This window comes from Boleophthalmus pectinirostris, unplaced genomic scaffold (genome assembly GCF_026225935.1).
Source record: "Boleophthalmus pectinirostris isolate CB_2022bp ecotype Guang Dong unplaced genomic scaffold, ASM2622593v1 HiC_scaffold_7, whole genome shotgun sequence".
Classification (NCBI taxonomy): Eukaryota; Metazoa; Chordata; class Actinopteri; order Gobiiformes; family Gobiidae; genus Boleophthalmus; species Boleophthalmus pectinirostris.
In genome coordinates, this window is record NW_026571473.1 from 17,156,237 (window position 1) to 17,179,078 (window position 22,842).

At 40.1% G+C, this 22,842-nt stretch overlaps 1 protein-coding gene across 1 annotated transcript; it reads right to left on the reverse strand.

Moving 5' to 3' along the window:
* Positions 1 to 899: 899 nt before the first annotated feature.
* Positions 900 to 21,218, reverse strand: rnf220b (ring finger protein 220b). The gene is made up of 16 exons (XM_055164686.1): positions 20,627 to 21,218; positions 7,766 to 7,892; positions 7,049 to 7,088; positions 6,885 to 6,971; positions 6,589 to 6,631; positions 6,172 to 6,261; positions 4,574 to 4,614; positions 4,246 to 4,333; positions 4,070 to 4,072; positions 3,668 to 3,764; positions 3,474 to 3,536; positions 3,344 to 3,402; positions 3,162 to 3,246; positions 2,542 to 2,650; positions 1,584 to 1,658; positions 900 to 1,501 (listed from the first exon to the last, which is right to left on the reverse strand). The coding sequence occupies exons 1-16, from the start codon at positions 21,216 to 21,218 to the stop codon at positions 1,430 to 1,432; spliced, it is 1,671 nt and encodes a 556-aa protein (XP_055020661.1). The 3' UTR covers positions 900 to 1,429.
* Positions 21,219 to 22,842: the final 1,624 nt, after the last annotated feature.

Here is a 22,842-nt window from a genome sequence, read left to right on the forward strand (position 1 = left end):
ACAGTGGTCATTTCAGTAGTTTGCAAAAGAATCCTGTGGCTCAGTGGATAAAGCATTTAACTTGGAATTTATTTGGGCATTGTATTTTTTTGTTTCAAAATACATCCATTGTTTTTTTTTGCTGAATTGCATTTACACATGTACGTGCAGTGCAGTTTTACCAATAAAACTTTGCATTGTTCCAATCTGCTAATCTTGGAAGTCTAGACTGCTACAAATATGTTCTGAAATTAAGTATGATTCTTGTATTAGTTTAGCACAGTATTAATAACACAATATTTTTGCAGTTATATACATTTTAGCCTTATGGATATCCATAATATTTGACATCGTGACCATCACTGAATGAAAAAGTAGGTCCTTACCTCCTCTCTTCTATCAGTGAGTATCAGATGAGTCTTGGGTCAGTCCTGTTACTGAAGTGTGTTGTTTGTGTTTGTGTGCCACTCTAAAGGAAGATCACTGTCAATCCAAATTATCCCTCCTTACGTCAACTCACCGACCAATGAGGTTTGAGCATGCACCCTTGCTTTGGTCATGCCTTTGAGGTCACACAAGGTAATCTCTGTGCATGTATAGGTTTAGGAGGGTTTCATGGAGACAGGCAACTGACAAAGAGGACACAACCAGGCCAAGAAACAGGTCCGATCTGTGGACAGGGGAGCCCGCTAAGAATGCATGCTTGTTTTTCAAGGTGTTGTTTAGCAATAAAAACACAGCTGAATATTAAACCTGTTCAAGATGAATGCTTAGTGCCATGCTGTGCAACATTTCAGGCAATGCAATAACATCTCCATGGAGACAGGCAGGTGGTGGACCTTCCATAAGAGAAGTTACATTGTGTATCTTCAAGTTGGGACTGAGTTTTAAGTGTAAAGGAAAACAAATTATAAAAAAATCTATTGTAATATCTTCTTTTAAATGTTTTTAATTAACTTGTCATGCTTACAAAACAAAACAAAGTGGACTACACAAAACAGAATTAGATATGATTTCCCATTTCAGACACTTTATTTTAGTGACATTGATAAAATTAGAATTACTCGTACTTTACAAAAAAAAAAAAAAAAAAAAAAATCAATGATGAAACAGCCTGATAATGTTACTGTCAAACTACAGATAGCTTAAACATCAGTGACTGAGGGAAAGACCAGTATCACACATCACTCGAAACACAAAATATGTACATGTGCTTTGCAGCAAATCTCTTCAGATAAAACGCACAAAATAGTTACAAAATTATTAATTATTGTCCCAAAGCATAAGTTTGCCTGAGTTCTTCTTGCTTGTGTTGCTTTGACATTGAAACTGTACATAGTATTAGATCACATAGGTTTGTGTGGAATGGACTGAAGGGTGATGGTCAAAGACAGACCAGCTGCCCACGAGGCCACGCCCCCTTTCTCCTGATTAGCTGATTGGGTCTGCATCACGGGTACACTCTCCTTAGGTCTCCTGGAGAGGTGATGGTGTTGCACTGAGGACACAACTTCTTAGCTCCCTAAAACATACATTGCAGATTTTAAAATTAGCTCACATCTCCTTTTTTATTATTTATTATATATTTATTGTTTTTCTCTTACCAATGTTCTGAGCCAGCACTCCTCACAGTGAACGTGCCAGCACTGGATGGAAGTGAGTGGAGTGGTGTATGTATCCTGACCACACAAAAAGACGTATCAGTGTAATACACAAGGGAGCCACTAGAGGGCCACAGGAAGTCACATTCACAACATAACCAAGTCAGACATAAAGTTTTTCTAGATGAGGAAAAATTTACAGCAAAACTCCTTAATAATAACAAGAAGCCACCCAGAGTGCTTTACACTGCATTATGTATTCACTTCACACTCTGTAGTGGTAAGTTAGTGGTAAGTTAGTACTGTAGCCACAGCTGCCCTGGGGTAGACTGACTCACATTCATAAAGTATACTAGGCAATGTGGCCGAACTAGCTCCACTAGAGCCACTGCTGCCCCACTGGCGAAGTTAGTTAAAGTGCCTATGACAGGTTAGACTAAGACCACTATATTCGTTTTCCCAGTTTGGCCAATTTTTAGGTTTAAAATCTGACTTCCTGTTTGAAAATCCTGACATCACACTAGGGAGATAAACAACTGTTACCCAGTAAAACTCCTCTAACCTACACAGAAATGATTATCTGACAAATACAAATATTAGAAAATACATTTATTTAGTTGAAATCATGTTTAAAGTATCAGAAAAAAATGGTTTCTTGCATGTCAATTGTGCCTAACTTTTGGATAGAATTCTCCCTAATGCAATGTCGTCAGTGTGTTTTAGAACTCTCTACTTCCTGTAATTTTCAACATATTTCAACTCTCAAATAGCTACTTGATTGGTGTAAAACTTATATTATATATTATATTCACAATAGTTATAATCCTACCAAATTAAGTCATATGCGCTTTAAATAAACAGCCTACGGTTTTGCTGCAATACTAACTAACGTCTAATTCTAACACAAGGTTTAAAATGGAGTAGTTTGTGACTGTCCTGTTAAGATAAGTGCGATTCTCACCATGCAAATTAAGCACTTGAATCTGTCTCCTTTTGACAGCTGCTTCTCCAGTTCTCGTATCCGAGCCTTAAGTGCGTCCAGCGTCATCAGTGAGGAGTCTGCTGTGATCCTACACATGTGTGGGACAGACAGAGGGGTGTGAGGGAGGCCACATAACAGTCATTTATAAATCCAAGACATTAAATTATTCGCAGGGCAACATGGACACTGAGCATGAAATTTAGCAGCAATTACATTGGCTGCATTGGCTGTCTCGTTTATCATACACTTGGGGGTGGGTGGGGGCCATGTCAGACCCGCATAGAGAAATACAAACACCAAAAAATAACTGCTATGACAACAACAAGGAGCTAAAGATTTTACAGAGGGGGATGGTAACACTGAAAAAATTAAATTAAATTTGTGTTGTTTTTTTCTTTTTAAAATAATGAAGTATCTTTTATGTTTATATATGTGATCTTATTTTGAATTATAATGAATAATATATGTAAACGGAACCTTTTAGGTCTTTAAGTCAAACTAATTTATTTTTTAAACAGCATGTTTAACAGCATAATTCAAATGCATGTTGGTCTATTATCATGAGAGTTGCTGTATATGTTGAGAGGGGGTTTACTTACGTTTCAAGTTCACTGTTTTTGCAGGTTTTAGGGGGAGATCCAGAGCTGCCATCTGCTTTGTCTCCACTGCTGGTGGATGGGCTTCCTGTTTAGACCAGTTTAAAATTTTAGAGACATAATTCAGCATATACTTAATATTGACTCAGTGTTACTGAGAGCATGAGTAGCTCCAGCGGTCTTACCCTCATTTGACCATTGTGGGAAGTCCTGATTCAGCCGGGAATCGGCCGCCATGCCACTACTGAAAATGAAAATATCAATAGTAAATAATAAATAAGACTTAAATTTGAGATTTAATACTGAATATCTTACTTTGTTGAGGTTATTTCTTTTGAACTTTCCCCTGAACATGGAATTACATCTGTCTCAGTGTATCTAAAAGAAACATTAAGGAAATCTGCTTTGGGACAATTAATATCTAAGTCTAATGTATAAAATGAAAATATTTTTTATTAGAAGACAAATATTAATATTTTTCATCTTAATTTACATGTTAGGAAGGATACTGTGCTCTGCCATATTCAAGAGTGTCATCTCCGTCCACATCCAGGTCGGCATCACTGTCTCGACAGTCTTTTGTTGATGTACTCACTAACACCGAACCTAACAAGGCACAAAGGGGAGATTTTATCATTTTATTCATGAAATTTGCAAAATAACACATATTTTCTTTGAACTCCTACAAAGTACAAAACTGTATGTTTGTAAGATTGTAAATGAGGAAAAATTGTAGGTTGTAGATTAACTGACTATTATATTGTATTAAGTAAAAACATTTAATACCAAGGTGATAGGACTTTCCACATGGGTGATAAGCAGTGAGAAATCATCTATAGAAAACCGACTAGTTTTTTTTTGTTTTTGTTTTTTTTATTAGATTGGATTAATATATTTTACTCTCCTCAGACCAGCTGAAGCAGAAATCTAAAAATATTAAATTATTTTCATAATGAATCTGTTTAAGCATTACTCTCACTTGGAAGCAGTGCACTGAAAAATCCGTGCTGAAAGGTTCAGTGCATTTCCAAGAGCCTCTCACTCACAATTACAGCTCTTCAGTGGGTAGCGTCACATATAACTGTACCTTTGAATCCTCCCACAACAGATGCCATGTGGACCCTCCTGCGCTCCGCCCACTCCTCCTCTGGAGACATGAGCTCCACAGGCACCTCCTAAAACACAACATCAGATTTCAGGTTCAATATGTCTGTCTGGCCTAACCTCCATGTTTCTGAGTTATGATTTATACTGGCATGTTCACATGGATACACATTGGCCTGACAGTGATCCTAATGCCACATGATCAAAGGCAGTCACAGCAGTGGTACCTGATCATGATCCATTGTAAAAGTCCATAAAACAAAATGCTACATATAAATATCAGTGAACATCAAAACATCAAGAAAAACTACCTGTCCATCTTCTTTCCGCCTCTTCAGCTTCCCTATCCTGACTGGGGGCAGACATAACATAGGAAAAATGGTTAGAATTATTTCTTACAAGCTTTGTAAGATTGCATTTATGTAAAAGTATATTATATTATATTACTGTTCTAGATTTACAGCAATGGAAACTAAATCATAGTTTCAATGGTCACAGTTGATGACTACAGTTCTTTAAGTGACATGATTCCCCCTGTAAAAATGTACGTAAATGTAAAATGTATTTTAAAAAATCAGCTCATCCTGAAGTCTAGACCTCCACAAATATGTTCTGAAATGCTTGTATTTGTTTAGCCCAGTATTAATGCTCTTGGAAGCATTTAAAATGTGCACTATGCACAGAATACAACTATTAAAACATAAATCTCAAAATCTAATTGCAGTTTATTATTTCCTGTAATTCTTCATTTAACTTGGTTAAAACATTTTCAGGAGCGACCTGGCAGCAGCACACAGGGATCAAGTTACATAATATTTATGGACAGTACTATCAGTAAATTTCAATCAACTGTAATGCTTATTACAGTCAAAATCTAAATGAACACCTTTCCAAAATCATTCTGTCCTGTATTGCATATAATATCATTCTATAATACAATTCTCAAACCTTCCTTGTTACTGCTTTTTTTAAAGAGATGAAATGTTCTTGTAATGCATAAAATAATAAAATATTTGACGAATGTATATTATGTAGATATAAATGGACACAAGTCAGTGTATAGCTGCTAAATCAATTTGTAAACCACCAGACAATAGGAAGCCTAACAACAAAAAGAAAGAAAACATTTTAATAATTTATTTAGTTTCTTTTTACCCAAGAAACAGTGAGTAGCAGATTCCAGATGCATATAGGGTGTTTAATGTTTATATTATCTTCAGTACTTTATTAGCTTAGTCCTACCCCCTCTCTTCCCTGTGATTTTGATATAAAAGTTAACACAGCAGAACTCTCCCACTATGAGCTGACCCACTGCAGATTGCACAAGGGGACATTAACTTTTAGAGCTTTCTAATTCCACTGATTTGACAGTGGCTCTTGAGGGGGACACACCGAGAGGCAGTGGCCATGACCTGAGCACCGCTGTGCCACTGAACATAATGAGGGTTAAAGAGATGGTCACAGATGAAGAAGACCTCATCAAGAAGAAGGGGAGAGATGGCAAAAGAGAGAGAGAAAGAGAAGACAGAGAGGCAGAGAGAGAAGGGAAGAACAGGGGTGGGTGGGAAAGGTTGATTAATTAACAGAAGAGGCCGGACCTTTCTTCTCACTGACATGTATTTAGGCGCTCATTATGCTGACCAATAAAACTAACAGCCCAACAGCCCAGAGTCAAGGAGACGTGGTCACAGCTCTATCAGAAAACTTAAGAGTTTGAAAAAAATCACAATATTTTATTTTATTTATATTACATTGTATTCTGTTCACTTGTATCATGTTTTCATTGACAGATTTTTGCCTTAGTACTGAGGTCTCCCATAATTATGTTGAAATGTCCATTTAGTAAAGGTATAAAATGGTATAAAAAGTTATTGGATGAATATTTCATGGGTGCAGGTCTGGGCCTTACCAGCTTGTGTGCAGTCTAGGTGGGCTCCTGCGCTGTGAGGGCGCATTGGGGCAGATTTGACGTAGCACCTGCACCAGCAGAGGTCATCGACTGTTAACATATCAAGAGGTCAAAGTTGAGAGGTTAATAGCTCCTCTGCTCGTGTGGGCGCTAGGCCAGTGAAGACTGTGTGGGACAGAGGAGGTGGCACTGAGGGACTGGGGAAAGAGGGTGGACCAAAAAAACTGCTGCATCAGCACCAAAAACTGCACAACAAGGTCCACAGCAGGAGACAAGCATGCACGTTATACCTCTACAGGGTTTAAAATCAGGGCTTTATAAAATGCTTTAAAATGTGGGGTTGATGAGTCTTTTGTAACCACAAACACTGAGTCAACACAATATAAAAAGTGGATTTGTGTTCAAGCCTTTACGTACCATTGAGTCGGGTGTGTCTGTTTGCCCGCACACGAAGAAAAGTCTGCAACAAACAAACAAACAATCGTTCTGAGCTGAGTGACTCATGAATTTAAAAAATATAACAACACAATGTGACAATGTTTTTTCACCATAAATTGGACAAGTTTATCTAAAAAAGTAAAAAAGTTAAATTGTGAAATACCAAATGTGATGCATTTCTTTTTAAATTTTAGATTTATTTACAATTGGTATTTATAATTTAACTTGAACATGTTTTACTTGAAACAATATTTATAAAAAGCTATTCATTTTACCTGATAGCGATCTGAGTGAACATCGTCAGCCAGTCGTAGAGGAGAGGTGGGCGAGCTGCCTTCACGTTTTATGTGGAGACCCAGAGTCTGAAACAAAGTGAAATTTAAGTTTAAATACTGACTTAATGTATTTACAGCAATTGGGGCTTTAACACTGTTTTTACCTTTGGTGTTCTGAGCAGCAGGTCATGTGTTGGAGTGTTACTGCAAAAAATATAGAAAACTATATTTACTATATAGAATGTATAGATGCCTTTTGAGCAAACAATATTTAAAAATATTAACAGTGTCTTCTATTGTTGTCTAGAGATATAACCTCATCAAAGTAATTTTTCTCACACTACACAAAACCCCCTCCGGCCAAGTCCAATTTGAAACCATTACTGTCCACGGAGCGGTGCTTAAGCAGATTTGGAGTGTAATGTCTTTATTGGACGAATCCTTCTTGTGTCTAAGCAGCAGGTAGGACGTTTGCATGTGAGAGGAAGAGAGAGTGGAGCTCAGAGCACACATTAAAGGAACATTATGATCCGTGTTTGACGTGTCCCCTGGAGGCCTGAGAAGGCTCTATGAAATATGTTGCACACAATGACACCGTGTGTAAACAACAGACAAGCAAAGCAGTGACAAACACAGACCACCTGAGGTAAGCCAATTCCGACAGGCAGCATTCATCGTCACAGTGAAGCTAATGGAGCGGAAAATTTAGGGACAAAACTATGAAAGGAAACTGAGAAAAAGTTTGAAGGAGTATAATACTTCCGTTGCTAATTGTTTATTTAAAAAAAAAAAAAAAAAAAAGGTATTTTTCACCGTGCAAAAATGCTACAGGAATTCATCTCCTTATGTGAAAATGTATTACGTATATCACGAGTACCTACCTGATTTGTAGCTGGGCGATTTTGGACAGTTCTTGCTCCATATGCTCCTGCAGCTCCCCTGGTCTCAAAACACACTGACAAACTGGGCACACAGGGGTCTGTGTGTCATACAGCACCTTCACTTTACCTACAAAGAACAGCAAGAGTAGGAATTTGTATATATATATATATATATATATATATATATATATATATATATATATATATATATATATATATATATATAAAATCTTGGAGCTTCTAATTTTTTTATTAATTTAACAGCACCCCAATGTGACATTTCGGGGTTAAGACCTCTTTCTTCTTGCCCCTGGAATGTCACATTGTGGCGCTGTTAAAATTATTTAAAAGCTGGGAGCTCCAAAGTACTGCGATGAGGATCTTTTTTTTCTTTTCTATAATTTTTGCCTTTGGATCCAGCACACAGATCCAACTTTTATCGGATGTGCATGCCTCTATCTGCGCTTCTAGTTAAGATCTTCACAAACATGTACTTGAAATGCTCAATTCTGTTCATTGGTTAGATATTTCAGTCTTCTCTGAAATGGTAACTCTCCCGAGGTTGTGTAGAGTGTGCACACTTAAACAAATCCTACTTTTCAAACACATATGTAAAATCTGTTTACATTTGTAATATTAGTCAGATACATTTTAACATAATTGTGGATCCCTAAATGTGAATGTATTATACAGATGTCACACATTCTAAAAAAATCTGAGTGAGTTGGTGAGTAATGTGGCCCTGTCTCCTGTCAGTCATACTTTGGGACCAGTGGTACTATTACTGGATATTATTAAAAACACAAACAGGACAGTGCCCCCTGCTGTCTGCTCAGAACACCATGAGCTGTCAATAGGAACATTACCCAGGAGGGGATTCAGTCCATTGGGTCCCACTGATGGATTACAGCCATAAGCAGCCAAGTGGCGCCCACGGAGCTCCACTATATCAAGATTTTACCTAGTATAGTAGATGAGGGGATTTACTGCTGAAAGCTATCAATCACATGGAAAGAGCTTATGGGCCAAATGCATCTAATTTTGCATTTGCGCACATCATGACAAAACAAATGATAGGCCTGCTTATGAAAATTAAACTTTTTGGAAGCAGTAAATCATGCACGCTTTATGGTTTTTGACACTGTCTGACCCTCAGTGCCTGGTGGACTTTACTTCCTGGAGGATCCTATTATCTGAACAGTGGACAAACACTTACCTCCAAATCATCAGCGGCATGACTGGATAGGCTGTCCACCGCGTCCCCTGACATCAGTTGAGCTATGAGCCCCAATAATGAGGAACCAAATAGGACAAAATGGCCTCTAAATAAAACATGTGGTGGAAAATAGAAAGCAGAGTCAGGTGTCCTTGTGAGACTGACAGCTCTCGCCGATCCACTCTCACCTTTTTTGCATCTCTCGCCTGCGCCTAAATGACTTTTCCCGACACAAATCGAGCGCACCACAGATTTCTGCACCTCGTCACCCGGAACATACAGGCATTGGTAAACAATGAAATCTCCAAGGAGAAATTGAATTTATAACCACATTACCTGCACAGATAACGCCTGCGAATGGCGCCGCGATAAGAGCAATGGGATTTGATTTTCAGATGTTTTATTGGTCCACTTTTTGACACTACTGTCCTCCTTCCTCCTGCCCCTCACATAAAGTACAGGCTAAATTATTGGGGGACATATTTAACTTTGTGGACAGGTGTCCACTTATAAGAGACAGTTGCTGGTTTACACATCTCCATCATGGCCGCCCACAGAAAAAAAAGCATGAGTCAGCCTGGTGGTGTTTCGCCTGGGGGGTCCTCACTCACAACAGGGGGCTGTAAAAGCTGCCTGAGGGCCTTGTTAATGCTGCCCTCACTACGGCAACAAGCCCATCCACTGGTGCGCTCCGAGTGACTTATGCTGAGAGGGACCAGCCCATCTCTTTTTCTCTTTTCACTCTTTAAGTGCCACCAGCGCAGGGCCGCCTCTTTCTGACAGGCCTTTGTCCAAATCCAATTGCCTCTCCTAACACTTAGAAACCTTAGCAAATTTATTTACGAATCCCAGATTATCTCCAATTATCTATAAGCTTTTCCTTTCTACTATATTGGTGAGTTGTTCTACATGAGCACTGTCACCTAACCTGTAGGACAAATATTTTATATACCAGGAGTTCACAGAACAAAAGAGAAGTTTGTCTCATCTAAAAGTCTCAGATCTAAAAACTCAGATTAGGCATTGTCTTCCTTGAACCTTGCAGTGTGGGGTTCTTTACTCTATGCTGAAACAGAGAGATCACAGTGATGCAGACAAAAGCAGTTCGTCCCTGAGGGCTGGGGTAATGGCCGATGCCAGCGCCATATGACGGCTGCCAGTGCAGCTGAGGCGGAGCAGGCCGAGATGCCTAACGTGACCTTTAGTGAATGCCACATCACATCAGCCCCGGTGTCACCCGCTGACATTATGGTGGGGCATGAAAAGCAGATCTACAGGGCAGACATGGTGACGAATGTCCCCCAGTGACAAACCTAAAGCCAGCCTGTAATTTTGACTGACATGTGGAAGGCAGCAGGCTTTGAATGACAGAGACACAGCAAAACGTCACTGAACCTTGTTATATGTCTATCTGTTTTCATGGGTCTGTGTAGTCCTGTGACAACTCACTCAAACTGCCTTATCCCAATCATCTAACAATAGTGTGTGTACATCAAAGACATCTCTATAATACATAAAATAGACATAGGCTAAGTGGTGGGTATGAGAGAGGCAGAAGGAGCAGTGCTAACACTTGGCAGCCGGTGCTGCACTGCTGTGTTCTGTCGGCAGGTCCTTGGCACGCTTTCACATAAGAAGCTGAGCTATAAAATACACTGGCTCCTGCCACACCTGTACCCACCCTGTCCCGCGGCCTGCTTCCTATTTAACTACATCACATGCAGGATATTAGTCAGGGGGTTTGCGTCTGTGAGGTAGAGAGAGAGGCAGGGGCCAGGGGAAACTATGCAGGCTGCCGTTTGTCTTTTATTGGGGAAATAATGGTCTATTGAGAGGTTGGGTATTTAATGAGCAACATAATAGGCCCTGTAGTAACACATCTGCTATAAGCGTGGTCATTTCCGCGGCTTTCAAAGTCTGCTGTAGCCTTTGAAACAGTTCCTTTACATAGGTGCTCAACATCTCTGCTTTTTATTAATTGCAGAATTGCTATACAGCAGTAACCAGTGTGCTGGGGGCACAGTTTTCACTGTTAGCAACACTGTTGATGGAGGAACTTCCTCTTCCAGCCTGACCTCAAATGTCTCAAGTCCACTCCAGTCCTAGCCTCTTTCTCATAGAGCCCTGTGATCAATTGTATTTAATGTATTAAAGACACTCACCACAAGCACCGCAACCTTTGGCCTCTGCAGAGATCGATGGCTCGTTAGACTGCTAATGATCATTCATTGACTAATAAGATCTGTATCAACCTGCTGGAGAACATTGATTGGCCTTTAGCCTCAGTACTGCTGTGTGCATTACATGAAGCTGCCAACAGAACCAGCTGGAGTATGTTGGGGGGGGTCACATGATCAAACTGCTCCTGCTGGGACTGGACAGGAATTCAAAAGCCCAAATAGACTCATTGTAAAGCGCCGCAGGCTAAAGCCCTTTATTCTGGCCAGAGATCAATGAACATAACCTCTGTGACACAGGTCAATCAGAGCACATACCCCCCATACCTCTGCTCCAACTCAAGTCGCTCCTGCCCCGCTCATCCACACCCCATTAGACAGCACAATTGTTCCATCAGGGGCAGGCGTGATCCAGCATGTATGTGTCCAATCATCTCATTGATGGAGAGAGCAGTAGAACAGTGCTTCTCTGGCCACATCTCCCTTCTCCGGACCGGGGGGCAAAGATCGAACCCTCCTGTGCTCTGCTTCAGCCAATCAATGCCCACCTCATTAAGATGCATGACTCAGTGATCTTTGATAGTGGCTTACAGATCACACTGATCGGGGAGCACAAGGAAGTCAGAAAGTTACCACTGTCCTTGACCGTTACTACAAAAGAGTGGACTAACAAGGGCTCTAACTAGTAACGGTCTTTTTTAAAATTTGCTCTCTTGCAAATCTAAACATCTCTAGATTCTCAACCAATCATCTTCCTCCTTTAGGCTGTGATTTGAGTTTTGTTTCTTTGGTTTTCTTTGGTGTGATAATGGACATACGGTATTATATTACGTTTATGACTGGTCAGCAATTATTTATTTTCAATTAGTTGACTAGTCAAAAGAAATATTTTTAAATACATTTTTAATCAGGTACATAAATTGACATTTTAATTAATTAATTAATTATTAATACCCTTGTCCTTTGGTGTTTTTAGCATCAGTTCAAACAGCAATAGTTAGGCTTGTCATGATAATTACTATATCAACTTACCTTTCAATATATAAAAACAGGAACAATATATTTTGGGGCACAATATTATCATGTGTCCATTTTCTTGTAAAAGTGGGGACATTGGTTCATTCTGCTATTTATATGTTGCAGTTTATTTGGTTTGAATGAAATGGTTTAAAATTTAGAACTGGTTTACCAGGATTTTCTTGCTTTGTCAATGGCAAAAAGTAGTTTCAATATTTTCGTTTATCGCAGCATATCGCTGTAGCAATATATTGTGCTTCAAAATTTGTTATTGTGACGGGCCTAATGATAGCAATAAAAACTTGATAACAATTGTTTTAATATTCTAGTCACAATTATTCTGTTTAATGACTGAAGCTGTGATGTTGTTTACTGCTTTGTGCATGAAAGTGGCTCAATGTTGAAAGTGTTTAGTGTGTTGTGTGGAGCACTGTCAATCAGCTGACAGTGGACAGCAGTGGACTGTCACTCATTGCCCCACCGTCAACACAGGATCTGTCCCAGACCTGACATCTCTGACAGCTGTGGACTAAATGTATGTCATTTTCTATCAGTTAAAACTGATAAATTAATATTTCCAACGTTAGACACAGATTTGCATTGAGAGTCTATCAATTGTATGCATCCTCAGATGTTGAATCTGTTTTATAGACTGCGTTTATTGCTCATTTATTGTATGAAGTCTTAAGCATGTGTGAATGAACAGTAATTACAATCTATATTTCACTGCAAAAGATAAAATATGAAGACATCAACAGATTACAGTTACTCATTAACGGCTAATTAGATTGGCTGTAAACACTGAGATGACTATTACCTGCTTCACTGATTAATACACATTATAACCCCAGTCGACTCCGCACTCCCCTTTCATTTTCTCCTCTCCTCTTCTCTCAATTAGTGCTTAATAAGGAGAAAATGAGAGATCACTGTGTTGTACTCAACTTTGTATGCTGCAGGACAAACAGGGAGTGGAAGCCAGTCAGAAAAGAGTTTAATTATATCTACGCTCCAGATTGACACTGAGCTACAATTACTCACAAAACAGTAAATACAGTTTGTTTGCAGCACATAGGAGAAGGCTTTATAGCATCTGAAATCTGAAGTGTTTCCTCACATAGTCTTGTAGTAATAAATACTATGACTACAGAGAATACTGACTGATAGTACGTGTTAATATAAAAGGCACATGAAGGCCATTAAAGGATATCTTAGAGAGGGTAATGTTATCAGTTGTTGAGTCACATAAGGAGGTGCAATGATTTGAATTTTAATTGAAATTCTGAGGCACGATCCAGCTTATTCAGTTCCAATACCGATTCTGACACTAAGGCTTTAAGTATCTGCTGGATCAGTGCAGAAACTGAAAACAGCATATATTTCCTAAAACGAAAATTAAATAATACCGCACTGATCCATATATGTTATTTAGCTGTTAATTATCTCTCAAGTAACTACAAAACAACCTTGTAAAAATAAAACTTCAAATATTATGACACTTTCTGGCCCACGTATGATAAATGGCCTTATTGCATACATGTATATGTATCCCGGATATAAAGTGAAATGATATTTGGAAGCTGATATTCAATCCAGCATTTTTTTCACTATGGGCACCAATATCCAAGTCCAGCATCAGATCGGTGCATCCCTAATTTTTATTTGACTAAATTCTATTAAAAAGTGTGTTTGATCAATATATTTAAACAAATTCCCCTTTACTGTTCAACCCAAAATGCCACACACTTTACTTTTATATATACATCAGAAACATGAGTGAAAAACATGCACCTGGCCTGGCTTCACACCTGTCCCTTATCCCCACAGCATGAAGCAGGTGAGTTCCTGGTGAAGAAACTCAAAGATGGACCAACCCGCATCTACTTCAAACCAAACATAATCACTGCATTTGGTAAAAGCCCCTATTGTTCACTGACAGTCACAGTGTCATTCACAGCTCCTATAGCCTCATCATAAGAGAAGCCCTCCACCTCAATGTTACAGATAACATCTGTTACTGTCTCGAAACCAGCAAGCACCTGGCCCCCCGGCTGCACCTGTGCTTCCTATAGGATGTTATTGTGTCTGCCTCGATGAGATCAAATGAAAGGTTTCTTTATCTGGTGTAAAGATATAGATGAGCTTATCTCTTAACTCTGACTGCGGGACACTTGAAGTTACTACTTAGGGAACAAAACAGTTTAGGATTAATGTGAGGTGCTGACTTGACATTGGAATGAAAAAAGAATGCATCAATAAACAACTGAGATAAATAAAGTTGTTTTGCTTTCTTTCAAGGGCCCTAAATACTTGTGTGGTAACTCATGGCAACATTTGACTAAATGCTAGTTAGGCCAACAGCATACAACAATAAAAGTCATTAAACAAACCACCGGAGAAGACTGAAATCACTCAAAGTTTATTTGTATGTGTTTAACTGTACGTGGTTGAAAAAGGTTTACAGGGTGTATCCTGGGTGAGCACAGCCTGTGTCGATCCAGCCGTCTCCTCTACGGTCAGCAAACAGGGCACAATACAGGACAGAGCCCGAGGTACAGATCACACCCCTGAGGGGGTGAAATATTGGTGAAATTTCGAGTTTCAATCCATCCAGGACCATCCTCACACTGACAATATATTTACTATATTTCCCTGTAAAAACATTTTACACATATTGCACAGTATTTTATATATATATATATATATATATATCCCATGTCCCATATGTATATATATGTATAAATGTGTATATATGTGTATGTATATATATATATATATATATATATATATATATATATATATATATATATATATATATATATATATATATATATATATATATATATATCTCCATAAAGGCAGGCAGGTCACGGTTTCTCTGCTAGAAAAGTTACATAGCGCTTTAATGATGGTATAAGGTTGCAATAGTTACTTTTCACACTTAAATTTTCATCAGAGCATCATTTACACTGAGACAATTTCTGGCCTTGGTCCCATAATCATTTAGTGATTGATTTGTAATTGCACTAATAGGGTCATGGCCGAGACAATGGGATGCGTAAGTAGAGGGCCAACTCTGGTGCTCTCACAGCAGGCCTGCCGAGCTCTGCCTGTGTGGTCTATGGGGACAATTAGCACAATCTCCATACTAATGCTAGTCTGTAATGGATACTGCTGAGCCTGCTGCCTCTGAGCGTGCATATGCAGATAGGTAGGCATGTTTGCATATGCGCATATCCTTTAGTGCAAGCTTCCTGTGCACAGCTGTCCCATTGCTCTGGCTTTGCCCTGGAGTCTATGTAAAAAACCTGTAGTGTATAAGTTCCCAGTAGCCCATATTTTACTGAGGTGAACTCTGGCCTTCCCCCCTTTCCTCTCCACTCTCACCCTGATCGGCGGCCACTCATTAGCACCATAATAAAGAGTTGAGACGACACGTAAAAGGTTATATACTGCTGGACTGCTGTTTTCCTACCAATTATAAGGCTTGTGATTTATGACCCAGCCCTAGGCCTATTCTCTCCAGAGAATTGGGGGGAACATTGACACTCCTTTGTGGCGGGGTGAAAGGTCAATCTTGACAAACTTCGACCTTTAGCGTAAGATGACTCCAGTAACAGTTTTGCGCATGTTAGAATTGTTTAAATCAATAAGGGCATATAACTATAATCACTTTCTTTAGATTTAACAACTGGCAACCCCAACTCTGTCTGACTTGTTCACCTCTGTAGAAATAAAAAAATATGTACATTTAATGATATAGAAAGTGATTGACAGTGTTTATAAATGTGTCTCGCCTGGTCTAACTTTGACGTAAAGTACATGTGCTCTCGTCAGTCTCCTCCACAGCTGGCAGACTACAACAAGAGCACGAGTGACATGCGGTAATGAGGCCTGTCTGTGACACTACAAAACACTATAGCAATGGAGCAATATGAATATTTGTATATGTCTGAGCAACTGTTAACATAAGTGAGTTTTCTCGCTATAGACTGTCTGACCATGAAGCAGGCATCTCTATATAATGCATGGTCTGAATGGAAAATATACAAGTAAACTCAAGGTGGTGACTTGCTTGTATGTGTAATATTTATACTGCCGGGATACTGCTGAATAAAAATATCTGATATTGAAACTTTTTTCTAAATCTGAAAATATAACTTAATTTCATTACTAAGGGAAAGGCTTGGTATTTGCCAACACAGATAAAAATGTATTTGTAGACAAATGATACAAATCAACTAGGGCAATGCAATAAATCATCAGTTTTAAACAAAGCTGCGATTCGGTTATATCTAATCACAATAAATAAATTACACTGATGTGTAATGTTTGTATAGGAAATTAATACTGAAAGATATTTAACATTTTTAAAAATGTGATTAATATGAGAAAATATTCTAGATTTTTTTTTAATACTTCCCTAATGACAGGCCTACTAAAAATGCTTAGATACATGATAATTAGATGGTTATTTGCACAATGAAAACTCCCTTAGAAAGACTGTACTTGAACATCGGATTGTGTGGTCATATAGTCTCTGTCTGCTGCTCCTCTGTGGCATACATTTAACCCACAGTTTGGCCTCCCTGCCCTCGCGATCTGCCTGACTGATTTGTGAAGCTCAGGGGACAGAATCGAGGATGTGTGTGCTTGTGTGTGTGCGTGAACATGCGATCCAATCTACAGCAGCAATAGCCCTCGCCTACAGCCACACTGAGGGACTCTTTGATGTGAGATCAGAAGCAGTCAAGATGCAGGTTGATCAGGTGCGCAGAGAGAGAGGAGCCGATGGGAAGAGGAAAACATGGCCAATGGAAAAGTCACCACTATTAATCATAAATAGTAAATACTGGCAATCATTTTTGTTTGTAATAAAAATGTTGTAACTGTAATTATTAATTTCCATGTATTTACTATGGAATTTTTTATGTTAAAATAAATACAATTTTCAGTTGATTAAGTAACTAAAAGTATAGTTGGTTTAATTTTGAATGTACTCCTAACCTAAGCTTCAGACAATTTATTTATTTATTTATTTTATCTTTTAGCCTCATTAAATAAAAATAAAGTATAGTTTGTTCATTACAAAGGGACTGCAGACCAGTATACCTCAACAGATATTATGCCCATGAATCTTATCGGTATAGATGGAAACCAGATCCAAACTAGTATAAAATGATCACCTGCCAACACAGCTATAACTAATCATTTAAAGTGTGAGTTATTCTAGAGTGTTACAGAATAGCAGTTGTTTCATTGACCATGAAGCCCTATACTCATTATAAACCCTCTCTTTTCTCTCTGTCCGACTCGCGGCGCACAGAAGCAGCACATGCAGTGATGACAGATGTGCCAGACATAAGACACGTTATGCTTCAAATTATTGCAGGACATTGCGTCTAACAGGTGCTCATGGTCACCTCAAAAAGTCCCCTCACAAATACTATATATTTGCCTCTGCTACTGTAAAAGGTAGACTTATAGGAACTATGTCTGATTCTCACGCGCCGTGTGGTCCGCTGCCTGACACTCTCTGCCCACACACATCACGCATTAAAACAAGTCCACACAGTCAACACAAGGACAAAACCTCAGCGCTGCTTCTTTATAGTGAAGAGAGAGGATACAGTGGAGAGGAGCTTCCCCTCCTGCCAAGATGAAAGCCTTTTTTACATAGAGAACATTAGGAGAACAAACTAGAGTCACAACAGGAGGGGGAAAAGTCAACCGTGCACTGCTTTTACATCAAACACTACCACCTTTAATAATGTAATGATGCCTCCTGCACAGTTTGAGATCAGCCACAGCACAACCAGTGTGGCCAGTGAGCGCTGCTATGTAAGACACAAGATTGTCTAGGGTAAAACTTCCAGGAAAATTATAAAAAAGGGTGAGACAAATATGAAAAAGTTTACAAACTGCAAGTAAAAATGTATTTACAAAAAATGTTTTAGGGCCAGAAAACACACATAATTTGTATCATCACAAAAGTAATGTCTACATACAAAAACCACATCAGTACAATTTCTGTGGTGAATTTTGTGCGTGACACTTGACTTTATAGTGCCATTATCTAAACCAGAGGGACATCAGACAGGGCGAGGGCATATGGTGTGTGTGACTATCAGGGCATTGAGTGGACATGCTTGACAGGGAGTACACACACCATGGGAATAACAGCCAACAGCAGACACTATATGCGTATGCATGAGCATCGAGTGGTCTCATTGATCTCCTGTGGTCTGCCAGTGGGATGTAAACACTGTGTCTTTCCACAGGAAGCTTCACTCAATAAGAAGAGCGGACAGCTGCACCAAAACACACCTTTATCAAATCAGTATAATCAGCTATTGTATATGGCACACATCGATTGGGCATACGCTAATAAAAATGATGATCACAATTATCCCCTTGGCCTTCTTCTATCACTGTCATAATATGATGCTTAACTATCTACATTAGAATTTAGAATTTTCTGTTTCACCACATTGCCTCTCTAGTTTTTAAACTTTTCTGGTGAAGACCTGTTCGAGAGCAGCTTTGGCCTGCAGTGGAAAGCATCTCCCTGAGGAAAATAAGCATGACTCGCTCCAGTAAAGACATCTGCCCTTTGAAAGGGAGCATAGCTGTTTGAACAGCTGTCAGAGCACACCGTGTCTCTGGGCTTCTGATAAAACTGAGGCAAGTCTGAAGAAATCACCACAAAATGAACACGGCCTGCACCTGGTTAACAAAAGTAACAAACCAGGCTTAACCACTGATACAGTGAAATTTCTTAGGTTAAAATGTGAAATATTTTTATTATTTATTATTTATTTTTAGTCACTTCTCCTACATTTGTGTTGTCTGATACCACAGCAGAATGCAAGGCAATACTAAAGACCGGCAGACACAGGGAGATTTCAGGCTTAACACTTAAGACTTTGGTCCTGAAGTGACTGTCTGTTGCCCAGTCAAGAGGAACAAGTGCATGTCAGACTTAGAAAAGTGCTGCAGCTCAATTGCATTAAAGCTCTTAGTTTTCTTGAGCTCCAATCTAATTGGATAAAGCTGGAAAAGCAGCTTCCTATGCGATCCATTTTTTAGGGACAAGAGTTTTTGCCGTGCATGTTCTAATGCAGCTCATCTTTTGTCCTTGTCATACACCTCAAATGAGATTCCCAAAATCAGGACGGAGGTGAGGGGCGCACTCTGCACAGACCAAACATTGTCAGACAGACACACCTCTCACACCAGCAGCGCCTGCATCTCCTCCTTATTAAAATTCCATATTGAGATTCCTCCCTGCCACTCCGCCTCCCTGGCCCTGTCACTCAGCCTCCGCCACCAACAAAATCACCAAGTTTCTCCAACGCCACACACATCTGCATAGAGAAGAAACACACACTTGGCTCACAACCCAAACTTTTCTTAAGACGGCTCGTCCCTGCAGCCGTCCTTTATGTGTAGGATGAAAGTTTGCTTTAGGTGATATGTATGAGTGCGTGTATCAGTGCATCTCCCGCCTGCTTTCACTTGGCCCATTGTCATTATTTTCTATGGTGTCCCACTCTGATCTGCCGCGCCTTTGGGTGCTCTCTCTCCATCTTCCTCTGGTCCCTTTCATCTGTCAGGCGCTCCCCTTGGCGACCGCCGCTGAGGGGGTTTGATTTCCCATCATGCCTAGCATTGCCTGGCTGAGTCCCTGCTTCCTCTCTCCCTCACGCTTGCCTCTAAGGCGAGTGTGTTGTGCCCCCGCGTCGTTGGGCAATTATCCCCTGGAGTAATGAGAAGCGTCTCTCTGCGCTACACGCTGACTGACACCTCTCCCACTCATTTGTCAACAAATCAGACGGCTGGTGTGGGCGGCCATATTGAGCTGAGGGTTGTCGTTGGGAGCTTGGGCTGTGGCGCATCATTGCATCTCCCTCTCTTTTTCTGTCTTTATTTTTCTCTATCCTCCTCCATCCCTTGCTCTATCTCTGCCACCTCGTTATCTCTGACAGGGTGTCATTCGTTCCAACTCTCACTCCGCCTATGTCAACTCTCCATACGCACCCATGTATTTGTGTTTCCCTGCCGCGGGAGCGGTGACTTCCAATAGGCCTAATGGTCATATGTGGCTAATGATCACTGAGCTGAATGAGTGACACTGTTCAATTTAGTGGTGTCAAAGTTGGGCACAGGCAGCCGCTGTAAACACTTTGCCTGACTACATGTTAACAACCAAAGTGCACATGGGAAAGGTTTCCTCATGAGTCTAAAAAGGTTGTTTTTATTTGTAAAAATCTCTGACATATAGATATAGATAGAATACAATATAGATAGAACATTTCTATAGACAGAAATAGAATACAATTACATTTCTAAAACACACTAAAGAGAACACACTTGACTGTCATAATTAATCATGCAAAATAGGTCTAAATAAAATCATGAGATTATGTGAGGAGTCTGTATTGTACTCACTGTGCTCTTTGCGCTCCTCTGGGCTCGAGGAAGTTTCTCCATCAGACAACAGGCCCGACATAGAAAACAACTTCCTCCCGGAGTCTTCTACTGTTTTGTGGGAGGTCCCAGAAGAGCCAAAGTCAAACTCCTTTCCCTCCACATCCGGGAAGCAGCTCTTGAGCCTCTTCGCAGGGGTGAATGCTGACTGATAGCTCCCTGGCTCTCTGTCCTCTGGGGGAGATGAGAACGGTCTAAATGCTCCAACACTGCTGTGGCTGAGCATACCCAGAGGGGAGCAGTCCAGGTTTGGGGCACTAAATTGTGGGTGCAGGTGGAGCAGTGAGGCGGGGAAGTCTCTGGGGGTAAAGGTACCTGACAGGGGGCCTTGGCGCTGGTACATCGATGTGAAAGTGTATGAGGCAGAAGGAAAAGGCAGGTGCAGGTCCTTCTCCACAGAGGTGGGCACACCAAAAGGCCTGGGTGCCTGGCAGGGCACAGAGGCGTCACGGCCAGCCTCAGCGGTGGAGGCCAGGACCATGAGAGCTGGAGAGGCCAGAGGAGCAGGCAGGTAAGAGGGGCTGTCCATCTTAAAGGGCTGGTGGAGGTCCATTCACCTCCTGATAATGGCTCTGTAGACACACATGCAGCAATGAAGAATAATGTTCTAGAAGGTGTACATTACACATTAATATAATGTGATTTATAATGTGCCTTTTAGTTTTACTCTTTATAAAAAGAAAAACTACAAATACAATTATAATAATAAAAAGCTCTTTTTATCCATATAATAATGATTAATTAATTTGAATAAGACTTTAAGTATTATTATCCTATTAAACGGCCTTCAATATTCAAATTTGTGTTTTAAATTATAATTATTTAACATTTCTAAATTGCCACTAAATTTCGACATTTTGCTCTTGAGAGAGGAGCAAATAATAAAACATACAAAGTGCATTTCTGTAGGGCTACGTTTAATTTAGTTTATTTATTTATTTATTTATTTTCCAACAAAGTCCATGAACCGAAGAATGTGAGAAGCGCCAGAGACGCACATTTCTCTAACTTTTGTGACGATTAGCAAGAAATATAACGTGTAACTGATCAGTCTACACTCAACAGCACAGAATACTTTGCAGCGGCCACAAGGATGTTAAACACAATTTAGCCACACAAACGTAACAAGGGATTTATTACAAGCAGAGCAATAAACTTAAACTCACAGCAGTAGTAGATAATTTATATAGAACCTCCTGTTTTTATTTGCCCATTTTAATTTATATTTATCCCATAACCTAGATCGTTTTATCTGGTTTATTTTATTGCATGCACTCATTCCTGCTGTTGTGCATTAACACAGTAGGCTAGATGTGAATCTTTGCTGTGAGGTGATAAAGTTATCTTGTTTTGTTTTATGTTTAAGCATGTTCAACTACTTTCACATGCCGTTAAGTTCTTCACACTTTTGCTCGAGCCACGTGTTCCCCACAAGTTAAAGTAGGCCTAATTCCAAAAATATTTCAGTCCTTGGAAGTATAATATTCTACAATTCGAGTTCGCCCACGGAATTTGACGGTACTTACTGTGTAGTAATGAAAGCGCGTCGGTCCCCGCTGGTTCCAACTTTCTCTGAACTTCTTTCAGGACGCCTCACAGAAACCGCGCAGACGCGTGTTTCGCGCAGCTGGTCCGGTCCGAGAGCGCGCTGAGGGGCAGATGTTCGCTCTTCAGAAGCGGCTGTCTGCACGAGGACAGAGGACACCGGGCTGATGTGATGCAGGTCGGTGCGTCTCTGTTCTGTTGATGTCTGCTTCTCGAGCTCCGCGCGACAGTCCCCTCTGCCTCTTCACCAGCCCTCTTTCTGAGGCGCCCCCTCTCCCCCTGTCCCCCTCCCTCCTCCATGACCGCGGTCCCTCTGAACTGCACTGCCCCTACACTACTACAGGCTACAAAGGCTCCTTATGATACTTTCTCTCTCATATTAATCAGCCATGTAAGGCTTGGTCTTTTCGTTTAACTTTTTTACTACTACAAAGTAGACTTAAACCATTTTATAGGCCTATCCATGAGCGATGAACACATGATGTTAAACTTGCAGCACCACCATGCCTGTTAGTGTGAATGTTTGTATTGAATAAGTGGGGTTGTGTAGAGTTATCACTTTTGTGACAGACCATAGTGGCATAGAGGGACAGCCTGTGTCTGATTGACATTGGAACATTTGCTTTTGATGC

What these genes read in the sequence shown, in the direction of transcription:
- rnf220b (XM_055164686.1), bottom strand. Translation starts at nt 21,218, where the DNA reads ATGGACCTCCACCAGCCCTTTAAGATGGACAGCCCCTCTTACCTGCCT. An exon ending in CAGACACACCCGACTCAATG is followed by an intron (nt 6,262 to 6,588) that starts GTACGTAAAGGC and finishes ATATGTTAACAG; the next exon opens with TCGATGACCTCTGCTGGTGC. An exon ending in CCCACAATGGTCAAATGAGG is followed by an intron (nt 3,247 to 3,343) that starts GTAAGACCGCTG and finishes TGGTCTAAACAG; the next exon opens with GAAGCCCATCCACCAGCAGT.